The 27,877-nt window shown below is 54.9% G+C and overlaps 1 protein-coding gene across 2 annotated transcripts in view; it reads right to left on the reverse strand.

Annotated features, from left to right (window-relative positions):
- SLIT1 (slit guidance ligand 1) overlaps positions 1–27,877 on the reverse strand; it is a 60,027-nt gene that overhangs the window by 19,077 nt on the left and 13,073 nt on the right. For both annotated transcript variants that reach the window (XR_010722274.1, XM_066191081.1), the window contains exon 4: positions 27,372–27,443. Coding sequence is in view for 1 of the 2 variants with exons in the window: in XM_066191081.1 (XP_066047178.1) it covers positions 27,372–27,443 (72 nt within the window). In the remaining variant the exon portion in view is untranslated. The remainder of the gene's footprint in view (positions 1–27,371; positions 27,444–27,877) is intronic.

A 27,877-nucleotide genomic window follows, 5' to 3' on the forward strand; every position in this document is an offset into this window, starting at 1 on the left:
CCTCAGGAATTGCAGTGACCTTTCAGAAAAAGATAGCATTGCACCAATTCCTCTTTTCTCTTTTAGCTTCCAGAAGGAATCCCTTAGAAAACTCTTTGAAAAAGACAGCAACCTTTTTACATGAGCAGACAGTGATAGGGGGAACTATCACTAAACTAAACTGAAACTTTTAAACTAAAAGAGCAGAGTTTTAAATTAGATGTAAGGAAGAAATTCTTTACTGTGAAGATAGCAAGGCACTGGAGCAGGGTGTCCAAGGAACTTGTGGATACCCCATCCCTGGAAGTGTTCAAAGCTAGGTTGGATGGGGCACTGAGCAACCTTATCTAGTGGGTGCCATCCCTGCCCATGGCCAGAGGTTTGAACTATATGACCTTCAAGGTCCCTTCCAACCCAAACCATACTATGATTCTGTGAACCCTCCAGGTGCAGTTCACCACTGTTCCTAGCAAAGCACTCAATGCACCGCATTCCTTCTTGGCAGCTGCCTGTCCTCCAACATTAAACCCATCACAGAGGTGAGCACCACACTTCAGTGCTCTGCACCTCTCTCCCTGCACTGCCTGCCCAAGCAGGTGCTGTCTGCGGTTTGTTTGGTTCCCCCATGGAAAGCTTGCTCCCATTTCTCTGCTTGGAGCACATGGGAGTCCCAGTGAGCCCAGGGAGTAAACCCAAGCGTCTGTCTCCAAGCTGCTCATTTACAGCTTGCGAGGGAAATGCTGCTAGAAGGTTGCAACTGACTTTGCGAGGCTTCTCCCCTTCACAGCTTTTTGTGACAGTCACCCATGAAGTGCTGCCGTTGGGGGTACCGAAGCCAAGAGGGACAGACGCTGGATGCGAGGGTTTCAGCAAGGCTCCGGCACCGGGCTTAGATTACATTGCACGCTTACACAGCTGACGACACCAGGACAAACACATGCTTTGCCTGTGGAATCCTTGGGCCCCGGCGTTGGAACAAGGCATGGCCCCTTCCCTCCTGGTGTTTCATAGCTCCCAGCTATGTTTGCTTTACACTTTGGCGCAGAAGAAACAGCAGATGGCACGGCTTCTCCTCGCTCCGCCGTGCCACTCACAGCACCCGCAGTGGCTGCATCAGTGCCGCCTCACACCCCGCCAAATACAGGAGCGTCACTGCCGTCCCATGGGGACTGCCAGCATGCAGCGGTGACCACGAGCACTGGCAGGTCTGACAGCCCCGCTGGGGACCAGCTGCCAGGCACAGACCGAGGAGGGCGAGTTGTCACCCTCACTGCCTTTTCTGGTTTCACTTCCAGATATTGTCCTAAAGCTCAAAGTTTAAGAGTTCCTGGCTACTGGATCCAGGTGTTTACCAAACATCCAGCCCACTCACAGTGCCACTGTCCCCCCATCCCTGTGCCATGGTCCCAGAGGATCATGCAGCTGGAGTTTGTTCTTGCACAGCACAAGGTACAGAGGGCTCTGGTAGTCCCAAGGGTGCAAAGGGAGAAGAATAACAACGGGTGAGGAGGTGATGGAGGACACCACCAGATGCCTGTACAACAGCAGCAGCCAGCTCCAACCCACAGCTGTGTGATGGCGAGAGGAGCTTCAGGAGCTTCCCTGCTCCTATCTTACACCCGGCTGCTCTGCCCCACTGTGTGTGTGCTGGCTGTCGGCGCGGTATCTGTAGCGCGTCAGGAGGCGCCCCGGCGCTGCCTCTCCTGGCAGCCACAGCCCCGTCCCACCGCCGCCGGTTCCCGGGGAGCCTCGGCGAGCAGCCAGGCGCGGCTCCTCGGGGCTGGCAGGGGCTCGGCGGCGGGAGCCAACCCCCCAGCGCGCCGCCCTGCCCGGCGCTTAGCGGGGCGCCCGAGCAAAACTGTTCGACATGGCTTCCCAGTGGGGAGCCCACTCAGGCAAACAAACCCCGGCAGCCTTAATCTCCCCGGCAAGAGCCCGCTGGGCCGGAGGGCGGGCGAGAGGGAGGGGGCCGCAGCGGGGCTGCGGCGGCCGGGCAAGGAGGCCGGGGCTATTACCACGCTCTCATTCTTTTGGCTAATCCTGACTTCACACTTTAACCTGATTGAGCCTTGTTTGGCGAGCCGGCTCCTTGCGCGCCATGTGAGGGGATTAGGGCTGGACGCAGCGGGGAGGTAATTGCTTCCCAGCGGCGCTGGCCCCGCGTCCTCCGAGCCCCCCGCTGCCAAGAGCGCTGGGGCGGCCTGGCAGCCCTCCGGCAAGGCGCTGCCCTCGCCAGGCAGCCCGGCTTGGCAGCGGCCACTGGGCTGGCTCCGGCGGTGGTGCGCAGGTCCGTCTTGCCCGGTGTCGCGGGCACCTTGTCCAGGCCAAAGCTGCAGCCCGTGTCATGTCCCAGGCATGCCGGCGAGGGCTGTGGAGCCGCACTGTGGCAGGTGAGTGACTTTCCACCCTGGCAGTGCCCGCATGCCCGGGACCAGTGCTGACTCCAGGCACGTGAAGTGCAGGGGACTGCTCCTCTCTTCACCTCGCTTCCTCTCCAGCATCCATGCTGGAAACTCAATATGGGGGCTTCGGCCTCTGCCAGCCCACAGCTCCCACAATGAAGATACATGACATTGCATGCTCCTGGCTCACAGACCAGGCACTGCTGCAGCAGCTTCGCTCCACCAGTGCTGACACCAGTCACTGCAGGCACCAGCTCAGCCACAGCAACCATACACCAGCCTCGAGCAGACAAGGCAACCACAGCCACCAGCCCTGTGGAGCATCAGTATTTCATGCTGGGACAAGTGCTTCCCGGATCCCAGCCTCACCTCAATGGTGTTGTGCCAGAGGCAGCTGTGCCAGAGCACAAATGGCATTTCCCTAGCAAGGACTGTGGCACCAGCAGCTATTAAGGAACCCGGTGTCTCTCAGATCACCCCACACATGCTGTCTGTTCCAGCACAGCCTGTCCAGGACAGAGGGATGAGCAGAGACAGGCCTGACAGCTGTTCACACCACCACCTTCACTGCCTGACAGGTGACAAGGGGTGAGCTGAAGGGACAGTAAGACTCCTGCATTACAAAAGTCAATAGACTAATCAACACTTGCATTAGTAGCAACAGCCCAGAGTCCCCCAGGGGTTCTGCACTCCTTGTTGCCACTTCAGGGCAAGAGCTGCACCACCCACTGTTTGTGCCAGTGTCAGCAGCTGCAGCCCTGTTCTGGTGGAAGTGCTACCCACATGTCCGCAATCCCACATGTGGCTTCACAATCCACTCGAGGTGATGCATACAAGTCCCCAGTGCTGCAAAGACCCAGTGCCCAAGGAGGAGTGTCCCTAAGGAAACTGCATGCTGGAGATGGGGAGCAGCCACCCTGTCGCTGCATTAGCAGGATGCCAGGGCAACAAGGCAGAATTTTGTCCACTGTGTGACCTGCCCCAGTCCCCAGTGCCAGTGTGAGCAGCACTAGTCTCAGGTTCAGGCTCCTATGGCATGCCCTCAGCATTATATCACACTGTTTGATTTTTAATTGGCTCCACTGGCTCAGCTGCTGGTACCACTGCGTCCCAGCCAAGGGAGATGACAGACCTCCCACTGCCCCCAGCCCATCTCACTCCACTGTCCCCAAGGTCACAGCCTCTGTGCTGCCTGCCACTGCCTGTTGCTGCCTGCCACACACTGCCCCCCCCAGCCCTGGGGCGGATGGCGTTCACACAGGACAAGGTGGGATGGCACAGCCTGATGCATGGTTACAAACAAGCCAAAGAGTAGCATGGTGAGCTCAGCGTGAGCCGCGGCCACTCAGGAAAAACATGGTGGGGCTTCTGGAAGAGGCACTTTGGCAGGGGCCAAAAGGGGAAATGGGAGGGAATGGGACAGGGTCCAAAGCAGCATGGTGTGGGGGAAAAGGAACATTATTTACTGTTTTTCACAATATTAGAACAAGGGATAACCTACACAATCACAAAGGCAAGCTTAAAATCACAGCTAAGAGTGAATCCTCCAGATTAGAAATCCACGGGTGTCTCAGCCACAGCCAGCTCAAAAGGAAAATTAACAGATGCAAAGTGCAGAGATGCACCTGCCAAGCCTTGCTGTGCCAAGAACACCTGCAGGTGGATGCTTGGGAGCTGATCCCTGCTGCTGGGAGACCAGCTGGGTACACCTCAGGTAGCACCACATTGCCCAGTGCAGGCTGCATGGACAATGGCTCCACCGCTGCTCTGCTGGCAGGGACTGCCACCCACCAGGAGTCACTTCTGTCAGCCTGTTTTAGTGGCAGGCAGAGATGCACAACCTCTCTGCTCCCCAGGAGAGTATGAGGGACATCAGCCTGGGGCCAGCCTGATGCTGGAATGTCCAGCCAGGGCAGGGTACCAGGGTCCCTGCTCTGATCTCTGCCTGTCACTCTTGTCACTGCCCCTCCTGGAAGGGGGGGGGGGACGGGACGGGGACGGACAGTGAGTTGGAAGTGGGGGAGGGAGGTGCTGCTCCTACAGGGGTTCAAGGGGGAACAGCTGGTGGCTGTGAAGAGCATCCCAGGCTGGGAGGGGTGGCACAGCCCTCCCTGCTGGCAGCCGGAGTGGAGCGGCTCCTCAGGCAGCCCCAGCCGCCAACAATTACGTGCTGAGTAAATCGATGGGATATAATTGGACTATTAAGATCTCATTATCCTCCTAGCTCTGGTTGCCACAGCCCGCAGCGAGCTGGGGGAGACTGCAACCTGCAGCCACAGAAACTGCCTCCCGACCCACACAGCCTTGATGGGTACTGTGAAAGGGTGCATGGAGCAGGGACAGCACAGACAGAGGGAACAAGGATGCTGGCAGCAACCAAATTCAGCACAAGAGACGTCTCTGTGGCACAGCAAAGCACTGTGCAAAGACGGGGTGATGTCCCTACAGGGGTCCTAGAGATTAAGACATCCAGCCATCCTAGTCACCACACCAGCCTGAAAGTCACCACTGACCTCTCCTGCCCTGTGCAGGGTTCATTGCTCCTCAGTGAGATGGGGAGATTGGCCTCTGTCTGTCCTTACATGCATATCTCTACCCCATTCCTGCTGGAAAGCAGGGCTCATGGACCCACCTGCAAGATACAGGGTCCCCTTGCTCTGAATCACACAGGCTGCCCAGCCCTGAGTGTCCTTTCCCTGTGCAAGGGCTCTGTATCCACATAATCACCTGCTCACACACTGTCCATGGTGGCTGATACGATTCCAGGCCATGGGACAGTCCTCCCAAAAGGACCAGCATCCTCAGCATCTCTTGGCACCAGGTCATATCCACTGTGGTTCAAGTGAAAATAAATAATCACTTCCCTTAGGAGAGCTGACTCCAATCCCACCTGAAGTTTCTTGTAATATTTCTTTTCTCCTTATTTTCTCAGCACCAGTGAAAGCAATGAATCAGAGCTCCTCTTTGCCAAGCCTTATATCTAAGGACAAAACAATCCTTTGCTGCAGCAAGGCAAAACACAGCTTGACACCACGATGTGCTGAGTGTCTCAGACCACAGATCTCAGTGACACAGGCCCTATCAACAAATTCTGCCTGTCCACCGTGTCCTCACAGGAAAGTGTAGAAGTGAACAGAGCAGGGAGCAATGCTTCATGCACACTACCCTGCCTTCCCCAGGCTTCCCAAAGTGCCGTGCTGACCCCAGGCTCTGGCCCTGGTTCCTTCCCTCCCAGGAGATGCAGATGCTTCCAAAAACATTAAAGCTGGGGAGATTTGTTGCTTGGACAGGCAAGCAGAGCATGTGTAAAAGGCAACATATGCTCATGGCAACAGTTAGTAAGAGGAGTTCCAGCCCCAGTGTGGTGGTGTTGATTTAGCAAAATATTTCAGGGCATGCATAAATCTCAGTGGCTTCAAAGGACACCGCTGACCCATGCCATGACCCGCTGTCTTTACCGGAGCACCAGCAATTGACTCTCGCTGGTATCACCCAAGGGTGCCACCACGGTGTCAGTCAGTGTGGGCTGAGGGGACGCCCCGGGGATGCTGAGGCCTGGGGGGGTCCGTGCACCACGGGTAACACCAGCAGCCCCACGTGTGGACATTGGGGAAGTGGGATGATCTGTGCCGGGAGGGCACTGGCACGAGCTGGACTTTGCTGAACAGCTCTCTGCCAGGGCAGCGCCTGTGCAGCGGCTCCGGTCCAGCTCCAGCAAGGATCGGCTCCTGCGTGGGCTGCGCTGCAATGTCAGAGCTGCGGGACTCGGCCTCCGTGGGAAGGGGGATGCTATGGGAACAAGCGGAGCTGGCCAAGGAAAAGAGGGAGGGTGGGAGGGAGGGGGAATAAAGCATCTGCTACACACCCTGGAGCCTCTTCAGAGATTGAAACAAGTTAAAAGCAGCAGCTTTAATGGAAACACAAGTGAAATAACAAGCTGCAAACCCTGCGTGCCTGTCACCGCCCCCTCCCCACAGTGTCCCTTTGTTCCTGCAACCTCGTTATCGGCGGGAAGGGGAGCCAACACGAGGCTAAGGCATCGCCATCAGCTCCCCCGCATCCCAAAGTGCCTTGAGAGAGCCACAGCACCTTCTGTATGCAGTGCCCTGTGGTCTGGGAGAGCCCGGGGTGAGCAGGGAAGTGTCCTGCAACCCACCTGTGGGAGCAGCCAGCCTGTCACTTTCTGCAAACGGACCTGCTCTGTGGCTGACACATCTAGCCCGGTTCCCACTGTCTGCTGGGTGAGGGTTCGTTCCCTCCAGCAAGTATCTGGCTGGACACTGAGTGTTAAAACTGCACCTGCCTGGCTCACAGCCTCTGTGTCCCACTGCCACTGGGAGCCAAGACACCCAGCCATTGGCCCCACTGCTGCCCAGCCTCCTGCTTTTCTGCATCCCTGCTTCTCACCACCTCCAGGTCCCCTTAGCCCTGACGTTCAGCAAATCTTTTCTCCTCCCTATTTTCATGTTTTTGCTTCTGTCTTACCCTCTGGTAGCGGGAAATCCCTGCATGAACCCTCCACCAAAGCATGTTTTTTGAGCTCCCACACTACCCTCCAGCCTGTGCACCTACCTGTTTCACATCTGCACACCCCAGCTCATTTCAAGCATGTTCCCTGCACACTGCAAATAAAAGGCACAGAGATGTCTCTTTCCCCAGGGCTGCACGCCAGGCCCCCCAACCCTGCAGAGGGAAACTCCTGCCCACAGTGTAGTACCTCAGCACTCACAGACCCACATGTTCCAGGATGTCCAGCAAATCGGAGTAGCCCAGCAGCTCCAGAGCTTGGGAGTGAGCTGCAGGTGGTGGCAGGGATTTGCTAGACCATGTGTGGTTCTACCTCCAGCAGACAGCAGTGTGCCACAGCAAGACCTTCCCATATAGCTCTGTGACAGGTAGGACAAGGTCAATCCTCCCTCATCCCATCATGACTCCATGCATGCCTGTGCCACGCCCTGAGAAGTGCCAGGCTCCAGCTCTGCCTGCCACGAAGCCTTACATCCTCCAGCAAGCAGAGTGTGCTCCCTGCCTGGCAGCTCACACCCGAGAAGATCCCCCAAACTCCATGCTGCAACACTCATCCAAGGTGTAAATGAAAAAGCAAATAGCTCTTCTGGTGAGCCAGCCCTGAGCCCTGTGGGGAGTTGGCTGCAGCTCTCGTTAGTAGGCTCATCCCCTGGGTTTGCAGCACTGCAGAGCCCAGAGCTAATTGACTCCCAGGCTCTGAGGCTTTTAATTGCTAATAAGTGTGAAGCCAGCCCTGCCAGCCCTCCTGGATTCCTCCGAGGTGTGAATGAGGCTGAGCCAAGCTGAGAATTGCATCCCGGCTGTCCCAGATCTGTCCCAGATCCGTCCCAGATCCTGGTGAGCCAAGAAGTGATGCTGTGGATCTGTGACGCTGCTCCTCAGCTTTACTCGTCCTGGGACAGCAACTGGCCCAAGCTTTAAGAACAGCTAAAGCAAACTCCCTGTGGACTGGAGGATGTTCTGAAACCGAGGCTGAACCTTGCAAGACAGCTGGAGAACTTGGCAAGATGCCCTGACATGACTAAGCGTCCTTCACACTCCTCATGTTTGGCCCGAGCACTCAGACAGGTAAAACTCTTATGTCTCATAGCCTGGGGCTTCCTGAAAGCACTTGGGAGAGGCTGGCAGTGGGATGAGAAGTGGGAGATGCATTGCAGGGTGAAAGGCAGCCAGGGTGGAGTCAGTGGGACATTTCAAATCGTGCCCAACAGCTGGTAAAAGAGATGTGATTTTACACAGGGCTAGGAGGAAACAGCCAGGATAGGAGAAGGAAAGGCAGATGGGAAACAGCAAAGCGAGTGCAGGGCTGCAAGAGCACCCGAGCATGGGAATCAAACACAGGGACACACAGGGAAAACCCAACTGGCAGATAAAGAGACTCCATCTCATGTGACATACATCAAAGCCAAGATAAGAATTGCTGGAAGGCAGGCGGCAAAGCCCTGCCACAAGGCTGGCCCAAGCTGGGAGTGCTCTTGCCCCAGTAACATTTGCTCTTGAGAGGGGGTTTGGGAGAGCAGCACCCAGTCATGGCCATGCCACAGGGGACTGGGAGCTGCATCCCAGCCCACAAGGCTTCTCTCCACAGAGCTGCTCTTTGAAGAGCCCCTGGCACAAAACCACACCACTGGTCTGGGTAAGCCTCTGCCTGCAGGTAGTTAATACGGCTGCAGCTCCCACCCCATGGACCTGCTTGTGCTGTGGAACAACAGCCCCTCCTTGTTTTGGGAAGGCAGAAGTGAGTTGCTGGAGGCACATCTGGGTGCTCCTCCCTTTCCCTGATCCACACATGCATGCAGCCTTGGAGGAGTATCAAGCCCAACAGCAGCACCCAAACACAATGCACAGACTGTAAAGTCCAGGTCCTGGGTCTGTAGGCACCTAGGGGTCTCACACAGATCTTCAGTCTCTGTATTAAAGTTCAAGTGATGGAGCAGCACCACACCCCTTTCCAAAACTGCCCTGAGGTTAACTATCTTTGGGGTTAACAATGCACCTCCTGTCTTTGATCCAAGTGCATCTGACTTACAGTGGGGACAGCAGCTCTGTGACCCCAAGAACCCGTGGCGCACTCTGCCCTGTGGATGTGCCTTAATAGCTGGGGGCTGTGTTACCTGCATGTCCACATCTCCTGCCACAGCCTGACTGAGCTCAAGAGCAGCCAGGACTGGAGAGGAGAACTCCACAGAGGGGAGAGTCAGGGTGTTGCCTGGGAAGAGGGGATGGGATCCTTCACCCTGCTCAGCTAGGGGGATTGCTCCTCATAGCTCCAGGGTAGGTGCTGACCAGGGCTGGAGCTGCCAAGGTTGTAGCCAGCCTCCAGCACGGTTGCTCGGGTGGCCTGGCACTGCTAGCACGGCTGCAGCTCATGCTCTAGGACCTGGGGAGAGGAGCTGCTGAGGCTGATTACCCCTGCCAGAGCAGGCCTGGCAGGTTTATTTTTAACAGTTCTGATTGAAGCTGGTTTCCTGCTGACATTTACACTCCTTCATCATTATCGGCTCCCCGGCTTCCAACCGCCACGATAAAAAGGAGAATGAAATCTCCCGAATGGGAGTGGGGTCCTGGCTGCAAACCCCGCAGAGGGGGAAAGACCCAGACCAGTGCAGCTGGGCAGACATCAGCCCCCTTGGAGGGACGTGGGTGCCTATCTCACAGTAGGGGCATTGGAGACTCGGATCCTGCAGCAGGAGCCATCTCAGGGCAGCCCAGGGAGGAATATGAGTCATCATCATCACTGGCATGAGTGTAGGACATGGCACCATGGCTGGGCTACAGATGCAACTTTGGGTGCTGGTGCCCCCAGAGACACCCGTGCTCCAGGAAGTGCCCCCATGACTGGCTCCAGGTGCAGCAGGAGCCATGGCTGCTGTCTGGGGCCAGCAGAAGGGTGAGGTGCCAATCCTGTTTGCATGTGCATGCCCATGCCACGAGCTCCCAGCAATGGATAAAGGGACTCAGGAAGACACGCAGGGCTTGGGCCCCCAGTGTTGCCCACTGCGATGGGAGAGTTGAGCGGGGGCTGTGCAGCACAGCCTGACCTTATCCTCCTTCCTGTGCTGCTGTGGGAAGGCCAGCAATGCAATGCAGAGCCAGCAGTGGGGCTCCCAGCATGGCCAGAGCACTCAGATCTGAAAACCTCCTTTTTTTTCCTCTATGAAACAGTCAAATTCCAACACGTGCTGTCTAAAAATACACTCGAGTCTGCCCAGGACTCTGCCCGCTCTTACATCTCTTGGATGATTCATATTTTGTCAGATCCCAGATCAGTTTTGAGACCAAAAATATCAGGTTTGAGAGACAAGCATGTCACAGGCCCCAGAAGATATCAGAGCCCTGCCAGAGGAGGCTGGAGATGTGACCAAGGTGGGAGATATCCTTCTGCAGCTGGGATTGTGGGTTGGGCATTCCTGACATGCAGAACGGCTCTCATGGAGGGGGAAAGCCCTGCAGCAGCCCTGGATAGGTACAAGCTGCTCCAATGCCAGACAACCAGCACAACCCTGCTGCATCCCAGAACAGCCCCAAAATGGGGTGAATTCATACATGGGAGCTTGCCTCCAGCTTTTACTTAATTACCTTCATGGATATGTAATCACCAATAACTAATTAGACAGCCCCATTCCTGCCTAATATGCTGAAATCTGCCTCCTAATTAAATATTATAGGCATTTTAAAGCATTTCTGACAACATATTACATATGTAAAATACTGCAAATTAGCCAGCTCCCACACTGAAATCCTGCTCAGGAACAATGCAGGGACCTGGCTGAACAGAAATCCAGGACATAATTTCAGGTAATTTGGGAAAAGGGCCCACTCCTCTAGCAAAGGATTTTTTTTTCTGAGCGTTGAAGACTGCTGAAGCACAAAGGAGACAGCCCAGAAATGCCTCTGCCAGTCCTGCTGCCCCATGAGCCATGTGGGCCCCCCAGCAAAGGCGATTAGGATGTAAGAGGGCTCCTGGTTAGTTGGGCAAACATTAATGCAAGTTGTCAGTGAGCCTGGAGATGAGATCCCAGGCACAGTGGCTTGAAGGGGAGCAGGCACTTCCTCATATTATCAGCCCATCCACTCGCTGAGGGGGGAGCAGGAGCCAGGAGCTGCTCTGTGCCGTAAGAAAGGAGCTCCAAGAGCCAATTTCCATCCGACCACAGCACGTTTGATGTCTTGTGAAGTCGAGTTTACATGCGCTGTCTCGCCTCTGCCTCGCACAAGGAAGGATCCTCCCCCTGCACACACACAGCCGCAGCTCTGTCTGAGCACACGAGCATCCTGCAGCACCCTGGGATCCAGCACGGGATGAACTATCCCCACTGCACCCTTCTAGCCAAAATACAGCTGGAGAAAAAAAGGGCTTGGGTTTGATCTCCTCCACATGAGTAAGGGGCCAGAGTGTCGCTGTCTTGCTTTGCCCCGTGCACAGAAAACTCCTCTTCTTCAGTCTTCAACTCTGGCTTGGTGTCAGCCCAATTCAGTGCTGAGTTGGAGCCATGGGGACCACAGGAGGGGGCACAGGAGGGCTGTAGCATCCCCCACCCTAACCTGCAGGCAGGAACCCAGCCCAACACAGTGTCTGTGTGCTCTGGTGTTTGTGTCTGCTCTGGTGCCAGGCTCTTCCCCTAAAAGCAGAGCAGAGAGCAGGCGGTTTGCAAGGGAAAAGGCCGGGAGCAAAGGCAGGGAACACCACCACGTAATTGCCTGCAAACTTAACTTGCAAGTGGAAGCTGCAGTGCCAGGCTTTGAACAGGGCTATTTCATGTGCCTGATGCTCCTGCTGCTCCTGCTGCTCCCTGTGCAACCCATCAGACATGGGAGAGGAGATGAGGACAGAGAGCATTTTGAAATTCGCACTTCAAAGTTGCTATCCAAGTGGACTGGCTTGTATTTGCTGCACAGCTGGAGACAAGTCAGGGCGCGGAAGGGTGAGCAAGGAGACAAGGGCTCACATCCCCAGACCCTTTAATGCTGGGATCAATCACCTGCTCAGAGATGCTCTGCTGCAGTGAGATCGAGATGAGATACCCAACCCCTTCCTAGCTACAGCTCCCATGTTGCAGCTCGTACCCAGGGTAACACTGCCCGATGCTGGAGCACCCTCGGGCTGGGGGCTCTGCACACACACTGCTGCACTGCCTGGGAATTTCTTCTGTCGTGTCCATACACCGTGGCACACACTGCAACCCATCACCCACTGCACCACGTCCACACTCCCTCCAGCATGCAGGCACACTGCACACATACATGCTCTATTAATCACTCCTTAATTCTCACTTTCAAGCCTTTGCTATTTTCTGCCCACTCCTGTGTCAACAGACCTGGAAAAGCAGCACTGTGGGGAGCAGCAGAACATGGTCCCTCCAGGAGTCCAGCCCATCTTCTGAGGCTGGTTGGAAAGACCATTCAATGCTCCCCTCCCAGCAATGCTTCCTTATGCACACAAGCTAAAGAACACCCTGGGGAGGTTCAGCAGGGAGGAAGACCCTGGTTCTCCACCACCAGGCCCAGGGACACAGATGTGTAGCCCCAGATTGGCCCAGATCTGCACGCTAACGCCTGGATTCTCCTGCTCATGCTCTCCCTGCAAAACACAGCACCAGCGCTGATGGTCTAAGTATATCAAAGCTGGGCTTTGAACCGTTTTAATCAGACTGCCCACGCCACCATGACAAGATCCCCCTGAGCCATCTGTACCTTCCCACATAGCATCCCAGAGGCTTGCAAAGCAGAGCTGAAGACTGGAGTTGCCCCAGCTGGCAGACACAGGGACTCTCTGGGACACGGCTATGGGGATGGACACTCTGCATTCAGCTTCCAACCAAACGACAGCCCTAAACCAGGGACCTGACCTCTTTTCAGGACTGCCACCTGCTTTCCAGGGACTCAGCAGCATCATCCCTGATTTTCCAGGGACAGATTAGGGCACAGGGACAGCATATCGGTGGCCATAAAGCCACAGGCCAAGGACCACTCTCTCTCCTTCAGCCCCTGGAGACCTCCCAAGCCCCTCAGCCCGGCCAGTCGAAAGGCTCTCCCATCTGCTCCTTGGAGCCACGGCGTCTGCAGGGCCGGGTAATACCTGCCCCTTCCCCGCCGCGGCACCGCGGGGTGAGCAGCCGCCCCGCCGAGCTGGGACATCCCCACTCACCCCCACGACCCGCAGGCAGCTGCCTGAGCGACCGTCCCCGGCTCACGGGTGGCTCGGGCAGCGTGGGGCCGGGGAGGGAGGGCAGCTGCCCACCTCCCCCGGGGAAGGCGGCGGGCGGCCAGGAGAGGACAGGCGCCAGCCAGACCCACGCCGGGAGGAGTCACCAGGCACAACGGCAGCCGGGTGCGAGCCACACGCTGCTGAGGGCCGGCATGGTCAGCTGGTGGATGGGCCCAGCAGGAGCAGGCTCCCACCTCCCATTTCGCTCCCGGAGAAGAGGGTTTGAAGCAGCGCCTGCCCCGCCAGGCTGCAGTCTCTCTCTCTCTCATTATTTTTTCACCGCAAGAACTATCTTATACCTTATCAATAATTCACAGGTACAAACGATAACGTTCGCTGTCATGGTCCGGGAGCCACATGTTCCCGGCGAGGGGGAAGGGGCCGGTTGCAATCGCTATTGTTAATGCCTGCGGAGCTGGGAGGGGAGGCGGGGAGGATAAATATTTAACACTGTGTCTCCGAGCAAATGTCCATGACCGAGGGCTGAACATGGGTTTTACACAGAGCTGCTCCTGCCCTTGAGAGGGTCATTAGCATGTTAAAAGCCGTCAGAGCGGGGTTGATGGAAGGGCTCTGCCGGAGGGACCCCCAGCGCTCTGCCTGGGGGATAGCGGGGATGCAAGGTGCTTTCTGCTGCTGCAGGAACACGGCGATCTCCATCCTGCCCAAATTCCCCCCTCTCTGCGCACAAAGGCTGTGCTCTCGGCTGCCTATCGAGGAGCGTGCCTATCTCTGCCCACTGCCACATCGAGACGCATGAGGGATGAGGCACCTGGGGTAGCCCGAGGCTGGTGGGTGGCCGGGGCAGTTCATTGTGCAGAGGAATTACAAAGGGGACACAAAGAGCCACACACCACATTTTGTGTGAGCTTCCTCTCCCGGGCCGCCCGGGCCTTTCTTTTGCCATGTTGAGGGTGAGCTTTCTGTGTAAATCCCTAGGGCACGGTGAGGGGAGAATAGGTGTCTTTGTGAAAGAGGCTGGAAAATAAAGGGAAGAAAAAGAAGCAAAAGCACAAAACCCAGGCCCTGCAGTGGCAGGCTGCAAGGACAGGAGCACAAAGATTCCCAGAGGATGTAAAGACAGTCCTACAACCAGGGGATCAGAGGTTGGCAGGCTGCAAGAGCCCTGCTCATGGGGGCACCAACAGCTCCCCACAGCATCCCCCCACTCTATAAGTGTCCCCAAACATGCAGCCACAGTGTAACTTCCCCAGAGCCATGTCCTCATCTACAGCCCAGTTTCACATTCTCATCGTTCCAGGCACAATTTTGGGCACTGACAGACAAGAAAGCCCCATGCTAGGATAATCTAGCAGCACTCTGTTTTAGCCTCACAGTCACAGTCACTGCTGGCATCTCTCCGCAAATGGATGGGAATGGGAGAGGAATAGATGCTGTCTGGCTCTGTGGAGTTGGGGGCACAGGAGGAACAGTTGTGATGGGCAAGGGAGGAGCGTAGAGGGAAGAGAGAACATCTTCAGCCACCACCACTATTTGCCCTGTGGACTCCAAGCCAGAGCCCCCGCAAAGTTCAGCCAGCACCTAACCAGGCAAGGTACTCTAGAGCTCATAAAATTAAAGCAAAGATGTCTTTCCCTTTTACAGTGCTAGTAAAATATATCTCTGCCTAAGATGCTCAGACAGGACTGCAGCGCAGAGGTCGGGAAGGCCACGGCTGAGCATCCCCTGGGGAGAGCGTGGGAAGACTGGCGCCAATGGATCTCCCCCAGCCTGGCTGAGAGCAGCAAGGACAGCCTGGAACCCCCTCCAGCAGCCCCCCGGCCGTGGCAGCCCCATCCCTACCCTCAGACGTGCCTGCTCAGACATCAACTCACATCATCCCAGATAGGGAAGAGCCTCGGCAGCCGGTTTTGCTGTGCCAGCCTCGCAAAGCAGGGATGCTTGGGGGCTTTGAGAGCAATTAAGGATCTGGCCTGTGTTGGAGGCACTGGACTTATGTCCCCAATACCCAGAGATGGAGAGCGGATGGGGTATCATCCATCACCCAGAAGGGGACACTTTATCACTGAGACACCTCTGAGCACTCAGCACAGACCCAGGGCCTTCCCAGGGACTTCTGCTCCAACTGACACTTCCGGTTTTCATCACTGGGAAAAGAAGTACAGTCTCCTTTGCAACTTCAAAGGACATTCAATTCACCTCTTCCCAGCTGAGTGTTCAGTGGTTAATTGCTCTCTGTCTTGAAAAAGACAAATTTAATTCTAGTCTGAATTTATCTAGTTTCAGCCCCCAGCTATTGAATGATTTTATGCTTTTTCTCTTTTCTTTTTCTTTCTTTTTAATTAATGGCGTCCCTATAATCAGGTTTTTCCCCATGCAGGTATGCAGAGATGGAGATAAATTTCTCTCCTAGCCTCCTCTTGCATACACTAAATAGGCTGAGCTTTTTAATTCTTTTCACTGGAAGGCAGATTTTTCAGGCCTCCAATTATCCTGCACTTTCTCTCTACGCACTTTCTAATTTCCCAACATCTCTCTAAACTGTGGGCCCTGAAGCAGAAACTACGCTCAGCAGAGGCCTCCCTCCTGCCCCCCAAACTGGCAACTCCCCAGTACCCACAGCTACTCTGCACATCCATCACTGCCCAAGCTGGAAGCCCATATCCCAGAGCAGCCCTACACGATGGCTGCTAAGTCCTTTTCAGTGTAACCACATCCCCAGACACTGCTCCCCGTCTTGTAGCTGTGACCTACATTTTTTTTTCCCCAGCTGCATGACCTTGCATGAGGATGTTTTCCAGTGCAAGTGTTTCAGGCGGAGCATCCCCACCAGACCGGCATCCCGCCAGCAGCACCAGCCCCGCTGCTTTCACCTGCTGGCTCGTGTTTCCTCCCAGACTGAGTTCTGTCGCTGTGCAGGTGGTTTCTTCCCAAGCTACATCACCCACTCAGCTCACCCTCAGCTGGTGCAAGGCAGAAAGAGGAGGCAACAAGAGACCAGGATACTGAGGGGTGATTGGCAAAAGTCAGTATTGCCACCAAAGATGGTGAACATTAGCTCCACCACCATGAGACCCCCAGTGCACCCTGCCAGAGAGGTGACCACTGCAATTCCCCCAGGGATTTCCACCATTGAAGAATGCTGTCAGAAATGCTACACAGATTTTTGCAGAATATTAATGTTTTCATTGCAATATCTTACAGGCAAGAGCAAAATGACTTGCAGAAGTCTCGGTATATCATGTCAGCACAGTCGCTACTTATCAACCCAATTTGTCAGCTCATCAAAAAAAATGATATCAGGTTTGTTTGACGAGAGCAATTTTCCATGTGGATTGGCATTAATTATCCTTTAATTCCTCCCTGATTGCCACCCGTATCGTTACTGTAGCAGGGATCGGTGTCAAGCTGGAGGCAGAGCAGCGGCTGCCACCGTGGGGAGGCATGGCAGGGAGGCTCTGTCGTCACTCACTCTGCTTCAGGGGTTAACGACCTCACCCTCACTCTGGAGGTGACAAAGTGACTGATGCATAGAAAGTGTCACACCCCCCCTACACAGCCCAGGTCCTGGGCAGGGGTAGTTGCTAAGAGACAAGACCAGGAGGAAGGGAGTCAAGGAGGGGATTGGAAGATCCTGTCCTAAGGAGCAGGCTCAAATCCACAATGGGGAATTTGAGCTACCCGTGTGAAGAGCCATGTTTGTGCAATCACCCCTGCCAGAGATGGGGACCTGCCTGCACCATGAGTCCCTTTCCTTAGGCAAGAGGCAGCCCTAGCCACAGGCACAGGCTGGAGCAGCCCCTGGAGAAGCCAACATTTGCTTTCTCTCAGTTAACCCTCAGACTGAGGAATGCAGGGTCACCACCTGTGTGGCTCCCTGGGGAGGCAGCTGTGTGTGGAGGGATGCAGGGATGTCCCCTTTTGGCTATGCTGTTTATTTTCTCAATATTTGTGGAAGGAAACAAGAGCTGGGTGGGGGAATGTGGGGCCGAGGATAGGCTGGGAGGGCTGGCCAACAGTGCGTTGGTCAAGGGTCAGCAGGTGATAGAGGTCAGCCAGCACTTCCCAGCCACCCTCTGTGTCCCTGTGACAGCCAGCCAGGGCCCTCCTCTGTCACCTCCCTTGTGGATGGGGAGTGTGGCTCTGGGTCTCCCTACTGAGCCTTGCCTCATTCCCTGGCTCTGACATCTGCTTGGATGCAGCTGGACACATCAGAACCAACCACTGCCTTCACAAAAAAACTAATTCAAGGTGAGTGGGCTCATTCTCACCAGGACCAGGGCTTTGCCAGCTTTCAAGAGCAAAAGGTTCCGTGTGATGCTCACTTTCATTAAACCTGCTTGCTTCTGTAGCCCTGCGCCACCTAAAAAATCTCCCACAAAATGATGTGCTGACCTACAGCACAGGTGATATTCCCAGCAGATGACTGTCTCACAGCTTATATCCTCCTCCCGCTCTCAGCCATTAACAAAACTCAAAAGCAATGACCTTGAAGTCCCTGCCAGTGACACCAAACCCCAGCAATCCTTCACTTCCACACTCTTCATCTCATTTGGGACTGATATGCTTCCAATCAAGGCTCTGCCACCAGACAAGCTGCAAACACATAGCCCTGGCACCATGCAGCAGGTCTGGAGGAGAAATCTGGCCATTGGTGGGAGGCACAGCCCTTGGAAAGACAGGCAGGACTGTCACCATGTCTCTAACCCCTACAGATCTGGGAAATGCAACTGGCACAGCCACACAAGCAATTTAGTTCCTGTCTCTGTGACTCAGTTTTCCATCTGTAAATATGAAAAAATACACTGACTTCTGCAGTGGTGGGAATGTTGAAATGAGCAAGTGCCCACCCCAAGCTACTCTAGAGTCCAGGGGGAGGGCAACGAAGACTAAATATTATCATTCCTCATCACAACCAAGACTGCAGAGCAGAAAATGATGTGCCAGTGGTGCTGCCCCAGTGGGCTGTATTTGCAATGTCAGCTAATGATGGAGCTGAGGCACCTCTGAAAGCTGGAATCACACACAAAGTGGTTGTCCCCAGCCCCACATCCCCAGAGCCTTGCAGCAGGGAGAGTGGTGCCTGCTGCACCCCATGCTCTGGGCCAGCCAGGGAAGGTGCTTCGTGTGGTGCACCTGCCTGCTCACCCCCAGCACGACTGGGCAGTCACAGCACCTGGGGAGCCTCAGGGCACCCCAGTACTATTGGCAAATGCTCAGAGCAGCCACCTGCTGTAGCATCCCAGCTCTCAGCCCCAAGCTCCTTACCAGCGGCCCCTGGCTGGGGTTGGGGTTGTGGGGGTGTTTCCCAGTCCAAGATGCCCATCTGGAACCCATTAGGCACCTTTAATCCCCCTCATCCATTCTGGTGCTGTCTGAGCTCCCCCCCACCAACACACACAAACGCTGCCATTCAAGCAGTTAATTTAAACAAATTCTGCCCAGCCGCCACATCGAGAAGCGATGAAAAAGCCAAATGAAGCAGCTCAAAGCCAAGGGGGAACTGAAAAAAAAAAAAAAAAAAAAAGAAAGAAAGAAATAAAAGAAAAGAAAGAAAACCACTCGGCACGGCGGGGCTGATACCCAGAAAGACCAGCTGCATCCTCCCATCCCAGCCAGCCTCAGTCCTCCCCTCTCACAGGCAATCAGATACCATGCAGGCTGTGTAATTGGATGGCAAAGGATAGAGAGAGACATCTTAAAGCTTGGGTCTAATCTCATTAGCACCCGGCTGCGGGGATGCTGTGAAATCGTAGGATGCAGGAATGAGCAACATGCTGAGCCCGTGGGGAGGAGAACAAGCGAGCTGGAGCGGGACGACAACACCGGGAGGTGGAAATGCCTCCGGTCAGACAGCAAGAGCTGGAAACACTGCCGAGTCCTGGGAATGCAGCCAGCCCCCTTGCTTGCTCCTCACTTCCTTGCTCTTGTTTACCCCACAAACACAGATCCCCTCTCCTGCTACACAGCCCCGATTTTATCCCTATGATTGGTAATTAACAGCACCAGCGTTAATTGCTGGGCAGTAACAGCCGGGCTGTGCAATAGAGAGGAGTTGCCAAGGGGTATCCCTGGGGTTGGATACCTATCCCCCAACCCACACTCATTTTGCATTTCCACCATTCTTGCCTTGGACTGGCACATACCCAACAAAACACACCGCTGCATGTTTTGCTAGGTATGTGCTGGTCTGTGGCAAGAAGAATCACTGGACAGGGGCATCTTTCCCACTTACATTCATCTGTTTGGCCCTTACAGCACTTTAGCATGGGGAACTTCACTCATGTACAGCACTGTATAAAGCATCCTAGTGCTCCAGGCAGCCCACCTGGGCAAGAAGTTGGAGCCTACCAAGCCCAACTGCTGGTGTTGGGGTTGCAGGCTGTGTTGTGCAGCACCAATGCCAAAAGCACCACAGATACCTTGGGAGCAGGAGAGAAAGAACACGGCACAGGTACCCTGTTGGAAGCAGTGCTGGAAACTGCTGACAGCTTGTTTTCATGGCAGTCCCAGCATGAGAGATGAGGGGCTCCAGCACCCACCCGCAGGAAGATCAACCAGCAAACACAGGTTAATTACCTGGCTCGGCACATCCACACGTCTGTGGGATGCACGTGCAGTGGTACCAAGTTATAACTTAGCCTCAGATCGCTGCATGAGACTTTTTTCTTCTGCATTCTGGAACTCAAATTACCAGAGGCTAATTCTGCTCACGATTCTTTAATATCACTTTGAACCCTTCTGCTATTTGAGCTGTGAAAACAGGAGGAAGGAAATGCCTTTATTCTGTGCTCAAAATGGATGGACAAAGGGATCAGCTCCTCCAAGTGTTCTTTTAACTCTTTCAGGGGACCAAAGGTGGCCAAAGGCTGAATGTGGGACAATGCAGGCAATGAGCTGTGAGGCAGGCAGAGAATAAATAATTCCTGTGTTTTAATAGCTGTGTAATTAGCAGTGCAGCTCAGATTTAGGAAGACTTGATTTTTCATTGCTTTTTCCATGGGTTGCGAATTCCCATTTGCCAGTGCACCACTGGGAAGCTGGACAGAGATGCTCTGCATGATGCCATGTGGAGGGGAGGACTTTGCTGAAAGGGGCAGGGGGCTGAAAGCTGCACCTCACCACAGACTCAGCCCCTTTTGCTTTAATAACATTACAAAACCCAAATCCAAGCCTGTACCCAAAACAAGACAGAGGGTGAGCCCAGCAGAATCAGTGGCTCAAGGAGAGAGCCCCGGGAGTGGGACTTGACCCTGTGCATTGCCAGGGAAACCTTGGAAGCCTCTCAACAGCCAGAAAACTGGAGCCGGCCATGCGTCAGGAGCACAACGGGGTGCACGGAGGGAATAGGGCAGATTATCTCCAAGCAGCCGTCTGGCAATGCCCGCTCCTGGCAGCCCTGGCTCGCTGGCAGGATAATGGCACAGAGCAGAGCTGGGGCATCCCTGTGCAGGAGCTGCACCTCCACCCCAGTGGGACAGGGCCCAGACTGGTGGGAAGCAAAGCGGGAGGCTGCTCATCTGCAGGTTGGGGCATGGTTCCTACCCTCACCCCAGCACTCCGGTGCCTCTGGAGACTGAGGGTCAAGTCCCAAAATGCTTATGGAAGTGCTTAAATATAAAGAGACCTTAAGAACGTGTTTAATTTGTGAGGCTTTGAGGTTGTCTGCACTCAGGATCCCCCAGGGAGTCTTACTGCCCTCCCCCCACCCCAAAAAAGCTGAGATCTGTGGCACATTAATGATGGAGAAAAAAGGAGGAGAGCAGCAGGCAGTGAGCACCACCCCTGCACAAGGGTGCTCCTTCCCAGCAGGGTCACCCAGCACAAAACCCCAGAGGCATCTGTAAGGATGCTGTCCCCAAGGGCCAGAAGCACAAGGACGTATCAGCCTGCCTCAGCTTGGCCCTTCTGTAGCCCCCTGAGCCCCTCCAAGGCTGGGGTGCCGGGAGCAGTCCCTCAGCGCCTGGCAGCCCGCCGGGGAGGGGGCTGGCCGCCCGCCCGCCTGGCAGCATCCTTCCCTAGGTAACCTCCCCACCTATTAGTGGCACATTTGTTTCCCTGCGTTTCCTTAGAGCTGTCACGAGCCACACTGACTCTTTGTTCCCGGGGGCTGCAGAGAGGCCTCCCTTCCCCTTCCCCCCAGCTGCTGTGGGGGGGTGTCTTGCAGCATACAGACCCCGCGGCTTCCCCCTCCCCCCAGCTACAGGGGTAAACACGCTGCCCCTCCTCATTGGTATTCGGGGGGACACATCCCAGCCTGGCCCCCCCAGCCCTGCTCTGTCCCCAACAGAAAGAGCTTTGTCGGGGAGCGCGATGGGGTACGGCACCCGGAGTCCAAAACGTGGGCATGGTGACAGCGGGGACACTTGGCCCTCACCCGGCAAGGGGAGGGGGATGCTGCTAGAGGGGGAGCTGGGAAAAAATGAGGGATGCTGGGGAAGGGGAAGCAGGAAGGTTTGCTCCAGGAAAGCTGCTCTCTGCTCTGACCTTGGCGCTTTGCTCTGGGACCGCAGACCTCTGCACAGAACATCAGCACATACGCATCTGTGCAAAGAGCAAAGGGGCATGTGCCCAGGGAGCCAAAGCAACCCTGCTGCAGCATGGGGAGATGAAAACACAATGCTGTGCCCACAGGCCCCTTCCCACGCAGCGGCTGCAGGCTCCTGGGCACTTGCCGAGCTCCAGAACCAGCAAAACCTTGCTGGAGAGAGTGAACCTCAACCAAAGCCCCAACAGGAATGACTGTGGGAGGTGGGGGCAGGTGTCTGGCACAGGAGAGCCAGGGCACAGCCAGAGCCAGCCCACCACAGTGACAGCATTTCCAGGGAGCCAACCAGCAGGCAGGCACCAAATATCCCCCACTAAATTGAAAATGGGGCTCAGGCAAGTCCCCCACATGGGGAGGGAGCAAAGCTGTGGCACATTCATTCCCCAGAGAGCGTCCCCACCTGGCACCCACACCTCCCACCTGGCACCAGCATGACTACCCACTGTGGGAACACAGATCCAGCCGTCACCAAGCACACATTTTTTTCTCCATCTCTGTCTTCCCTCTCTGGGGGTTTTCCTGGTGCAGCCCAAAGAGGAACGGTCACTAGTAGAGTCTCACAAGCAACACCTCCCACGCGCAGCCAGCCCCATCCGAGCGGGGCCTGTTTTGTTATTCCTTTCTCTGACAGCTCCTTTTTCACTTGTCACCCTGTTTTGCTACTACTCAGCTCACAGCTTCCTCTGGCATGGTTGTGATCCTCTCCTTCTTGAAGGATGTCATTTGCATTTTCTCAAGTTATTTAGCAGCCCTCCATTTTTCTCTGCCTGCTTTTCTAAAGGCTGGGTTTAGCCAAATGCAGGGGTGGTGCAAAGAACCTGCCCCACGGTTCACCATAATATCATCTCTCCTAACCAGGCAGCACACCCAGCTGTGGTGCTCTTTGCCACTCAGCTCAAAACTCCCCAATATTTAAATACCCCTGGGTCCACGGTGGGTCTGGACCAGCCCCTGGTCCCTCTGTCAGCTCCCAGACAGAGGCAGCCATAGAGCATCACTATTCCTCTGCAGGCTCTGGCTGCAGGAGAAGAGTCTCACGGGAGTGGGAGCGTGACAATCCCCCCAGCTCCTACAACATTTCACATGTCCCCGGCTCAGAAAGTCACCAGCCCTGATTGAGATGTTAATGCTGTTTCCAGGGAGCCCCTGCCCTTGCGGACTGAGAGCAGCACGGCAGCCCTTCCCCCTGGGCTTGGCTGCCAGCGAAGATGTGGCACCATCTCCTTCACCATTTTTGCTGGCATGGGTCCGACAGAAACTGCCAGTCTGCGGCCCATGTCCTAAATCTCCCTCCTTCTGGAGACAAGACTTTTTTCCCCCTACTCTCTGCTCACTTTCTCTCAGCTCCCACTCTGCCTGAGCAAGGAGCAGCTACTGCAGCTTTTGTTGAGGGAAACCACTGGGCAGCCACTCCCATGGGGATGCATCCATCCGGGATTGTGACTCTCCTGCAGGAGCAACTCCCCAGAGCTCCTCACAGCCAAGCACCCACTGCTCCTCTCCTCCCTCGCATCAGCTCAGCTTCCCTTGGAGAAAACTACTTATTTATAGCCATCCTGGCTGCCTTTAGCACATTTGAACAGCCCACGTCTTTGCCTCCCTGATGGTGAGCCCGCAGCATTTCTGTCCTCACCCTGCTGCTACAGCCATTCCAGACTCCTCTTTCCTCCTCACATCCCCCATCCAGAACCCCCCAAAGGGACTCAGAAACAGCTTCAGGAGGAGGTTTTAAGGGGAGGTGAGCAGAGAAGGGAGAGAGTGCTACAGAACTCATTTCTCATCCTTCTGCCCCACTCTTCCCAAGGAAGCAGAGAGAAACTCTGCTTGCTTTTTCTGTTAGGGGCTGTTGGGAAACCCAAAAAAACCCCAGCTCCTGCCAGCTTGGGAGAGATGGTGAAGGAAGGTCTACCGGCATCCCCTTGGCTCCTCGTGTGCATCAGGGCCGTACAGGAGCACCATTCTGAGCCAAGATGTGGATGGCTATGGCACACTGGGGACCAAGCCTGGCCACGGCAATAGAAGAGGTCAATTTCTTGCCTAGGTAATCCTCACTGGAAGGAAAGATCCATCTTTTTATCAGCTCTCCACTTCACAGGAGATGGGCTCTTCCCTAGTGAGCTGCTGGGGGACCCTGGCTTTCCCCCCTGAGCCCACAAAGCTTTGTTCTTCCGTCCAGTGCTGACAGTTTAATTAAACCCAGTTTGAGAATGGGTCACTGAGGTCAGGCGCTCTCCAGCGAAACCTCAGATCAGCACCATTTCCAGCCACCAGGACTGCTTAATGAGTTATCTGCTCCTTGTGGGGGACATAAATAAAGGAGGCCATGCAGGGAGTCCCCCCTGCCTCCTGGCCCCACTGCCAAGGACCCCCCTCCTCACTCCCTCAGACTGAAATGGGCTCTGGGCATGCGTCAGTTCAATATTCCCAAATTCCAAGGGGAAAACATTCCTCTCCAGGCATCTCACCTCCCCCATGTCCTCATTTGAGGTTTGCTTTCCGCTGGCCTTTTCCTGCCATTCCCCAGTTTATTTAAGCCCCGACGGATCAGGTTTAACTCCAGCCCTTTCCATTATCCTGATGCACAAACGCTCTCTACAGCCAAGTTCCATGTATGTAATTGTTGCTCCAGCCAGGCTGGGAGACCACAAAGTACCACCAACGTGGATCAGGCTCTGACACTCAGGAGGTGGACAAAGAGCTCTCCATCCCAACCTCAACCTGAGGGACTCCTCTTGTGCTCCTGAAAAATTTTCATCAGGTTCAGTAGGAAAGGTACAGTGGGAAACTGCTCTATGGCTATCACGTACCTCTAATTCAACAGACTTGCCTTCATCTTCTGTTACTTGTGTGCTGAAAAGGATCCATCAAGACTGTGTCTAGAAGAGGCTGGAGCACCCAGGTCAGCACCCAAGGGCCCATCTAAGCAACCCCCAGGAGCTCCTGCAATCCACCCCTGGCTTTCTGCTTCAGCAGCCAGACAGCCTCATTTTCCAACTAAACAGATTTCAACCTGACTCATTCAGTCAGTTTTTGCTACTTCAAGACCTCCCAGTAAAATGGTGTGAGGACATAAGGACCCAGCAAAGACTCCAGAACTTGAGAAGCATGCCATGGGTGGCTGCAGTCGGCAAGTCGAGGGGAAACCTGTTTGCTGGACGTAATCTGGAGATCAGGACTTGCAAGAAATTAGTGCTGGTAAGAGCCTTCTTTTCCTGGACTACCACAGGACCCAGCCTGTTTCTGGGCAGGGAGGGAGTCCTGAGCCGTGGGGCCACTCCAGATACATTTCAGCAGTTAAACAAGTGCAAAGCCCTGTGGGGAGGCTCCAATTTCCTTTAAGGAGAGCTGATTTCAATTTAGCTTAAACCTGTTCCCCACTGACTCATACCCCTGTAGCCTGACCCGGGTTTGCAGCAAGTTAAGAGTGTCCTTATGACCTCCTGCACTGGCTGGAGTAGCACTGGTCCAGATCCCACCTCCTGCTAAGCCAGTAAGTGTGTCTAGACAAGGCACTCAGGCTTGCCACTCTGCCCTGCCATCCCCCCGAAACATCCCTGAGCACCTCAGCAACTGGCAGCCTCGAGGAGAGGGAGCAGCAGGTCCTCTGGCATATAGGGCTCTGCTGCACAAATGCAGAACTTGAGGATCTGCAGGACACTGGCTCCTGATGTGCTTTCCAGGCAGACCCCAATGCTGCACCCCTGCCCTCATTAACATGTGTGGGGGAATGTGCTGCAGAGGAGGCTGGAGGGTGGCTAGGTGTGTCCCGTCCCCAGTCCCACTGCTCATCACGGGGACCCTCTGCTCCAAGCATGCATCAAAGCTCCCCAAGACATGGCACCAGCTACAGTCAAGGAGCTGCAAAATCTGAGCCCATGCACATAGCCCCAGATTGAGTAAGAACAGCTTCAGGTGCTGGTATCCAGGCAGTTTGCCACAGCAGAAATGGCCAGAAAACCACTTCAAGACAGAGTGGGAGGGAAAAGGTTTGAAATAACCACCACATTGCAGTAAGCAGTAAAACAACAGGAAGAGGCTGAAATGCAGCTGAACATGAGGTGGCTGCAAGGAGCATCCTGCATAGCGCTCTCAAACCCTTGGTGGCATCTACAGCCCCATGCACACCGTGGCATAGTCCTGGCTCCACAGGAGCCTGGAGGCTGTGTAGGGGCACACTGTATGAGACACACGTGCTGCTCTTCTGCATCTCCACAATGAATTGTTAGGGTTTGCTTGTTGAAAGAGCCTGGTATTAAAATCTAGAGAAGATTAAAAAGGAAACATTAATATTTGTAAAATTATTTTCTTGCCCATGTTTCTGTTATGCAATGGGTGGCTGGAGGATGGGCCCTTGCTGGCGCCAGGATATGGCACAGCTGAGCTCAACGAATGCCATTTGATAATTAATTGAACGCCTGTGCTATCAGCTGCCATTACCTAGGCCCATCTTTGGCACCTGTCCACCACTTCACACATCCCATGCTGGCAACCCACACAGCATTTTAACCCTTCATTACGTGCCTCAGGCTGGACTCTGGGACTGAATCCCTGGCACTGTTGGAAGAAAATGGCTCAGCCACAGCCTGACTGCACAGGTAGGGCTGCCTGGCCCTAACACAGCCATGCCTGTCCTGGTAATGTCTCAGCACATTTAGTTATTTCATCCATTCCTGCCTTGCCTCAGCAGGGACCTGGCATCCTCATGTCACAGCTGATCAATGGAGATACAAGATTCAGCAAGCAGAAAGCTTGTGTCCTGGCAACTACCACCCCAATCCACACGGTATAAGCTGCTTCTCTGAGTGATGGAGAGCACCCAGCCCCAGTCTGGCACGCACCCTCTCCTCCTCACATCACCCTTCCCAATGTATGTGGTGCCTGACATAGCTGAGAGCCTGTAAACACTTTGTTTGAACAATGCTGGCACTGCTGAAAGCACCATTGCCTGAGCAAAACAGCCCCAGGCAAGGGAAACCCAATATGGAACAGAGAATATTTATCAAAACCCCAGAAGCCCTCCCCAAGCAGCCTGCTGCTGCACAGAGGGAGGCGGAGAGAGAGATCTGTGGAGCTGGGGTTTGCACAGCAAGAGATAGTCTCTGGAGTTGTTTCTGCAGGTGCAGAGGGACAGGCAGGGATGGGGACAGGTAGAGCAATGTGAGCAGGCATGAAGGGCTGGATCTGCCCTGGGCAGGGCTTCCCCCTCCTTCTCCAGACACCTACAGAAAGGCAGCTCTTGAGCAGGGCTGTGGGGCTCCCCTGGGCAGAATGTGACCCCCTTTCACGCTCCTTTCATGAGAACCTGGGCTAGTGTGTAGGGGTGCCCTGCTCCAAAGTCCCTGATCCACACCCAGGAAGGAGGCTGAGGAGCTCACAGCACCTCTCCACCTGACACTGCGCAGGCACAGCTCAACTCTGCGATGCCAGACCCAGCCCAGACTGCCAGCAACTCATCCCATTCTCCCATGTGTTACAAGGACATACTTAACACTGCCAGTCTCAGGTCTCCTGCAAGTCACAACTCATTTCCCACCTTGCTGCATGCTCACGTCACACAGAAATAGGGTGCATACCCCTGCCACGTGCCGAGCCTTCACTGGGACAACATCCCAATAACCATCAGCACAATCCCCCAGGAGCAGCACCCTCCTGAGACATCAGTGCCCCTCCAAAGCCCATGGCAGTCCCCCAAGTGAGCCCACACCACTGCTGGGCAGGGAAGCCTGTGGGCACAGAAGGTACTTACAGCCGCGACAGTGCCTGGTTGTTCTGGAAGAGAAGTTCGGGCAGGGTGTGCAGCTGGTTGCGGTTCAGCCGCCTGCAGGGAAAGAAGAACAGGGTCAGGGTTTGGGGTACAAAGCAGTGACCCCATCTGCAGCCCAGCTGGATGAATCAGGCAGAGCTGGGTATTTTGGCTCACTCAGAGAGGCCAATAGAGCAGGGCATCCCACCTGGCACGGACACCCCCATCCTGCTCACCACAGTCCCAGGCAGGGACAACCAACAGGGCACTAATAGACCTCCTCACAATGTTGTAATTACATGCAGAGAGGACTCCAAGCTGTTAACTGCTGACTGCTGCTTAACTGCACTCTTAACCTGCTGCTCGCTCAGCTCCTCATATTTGCTCGAGCAGCTTGGGATTTTTAAACTGCTGAGCTATTTTACTGAGTACTGGACCAGAACTTACAGCTCCCTTGCTAACACACAGGACACAGCTGATACAGCAAAAGTCATTTGTGTTTAAGCTGC

This window comes from Chamaea fasciata, unplaced genomic scaffold, assembly GCF_029207755.1.
Source record: "Chamaea fasciata isolate MVZ Bird 193981 ecotype frontalis unplaced genomic scaffold, bChaFas1.0.hap1 SCAF_9, whole genome shotgun sequence".
NCBI lineage: Eukaryota > Metazoa > Chordata > Aves > Passeriformes > Sylviidae > Chamaea > Chamaea fasciata.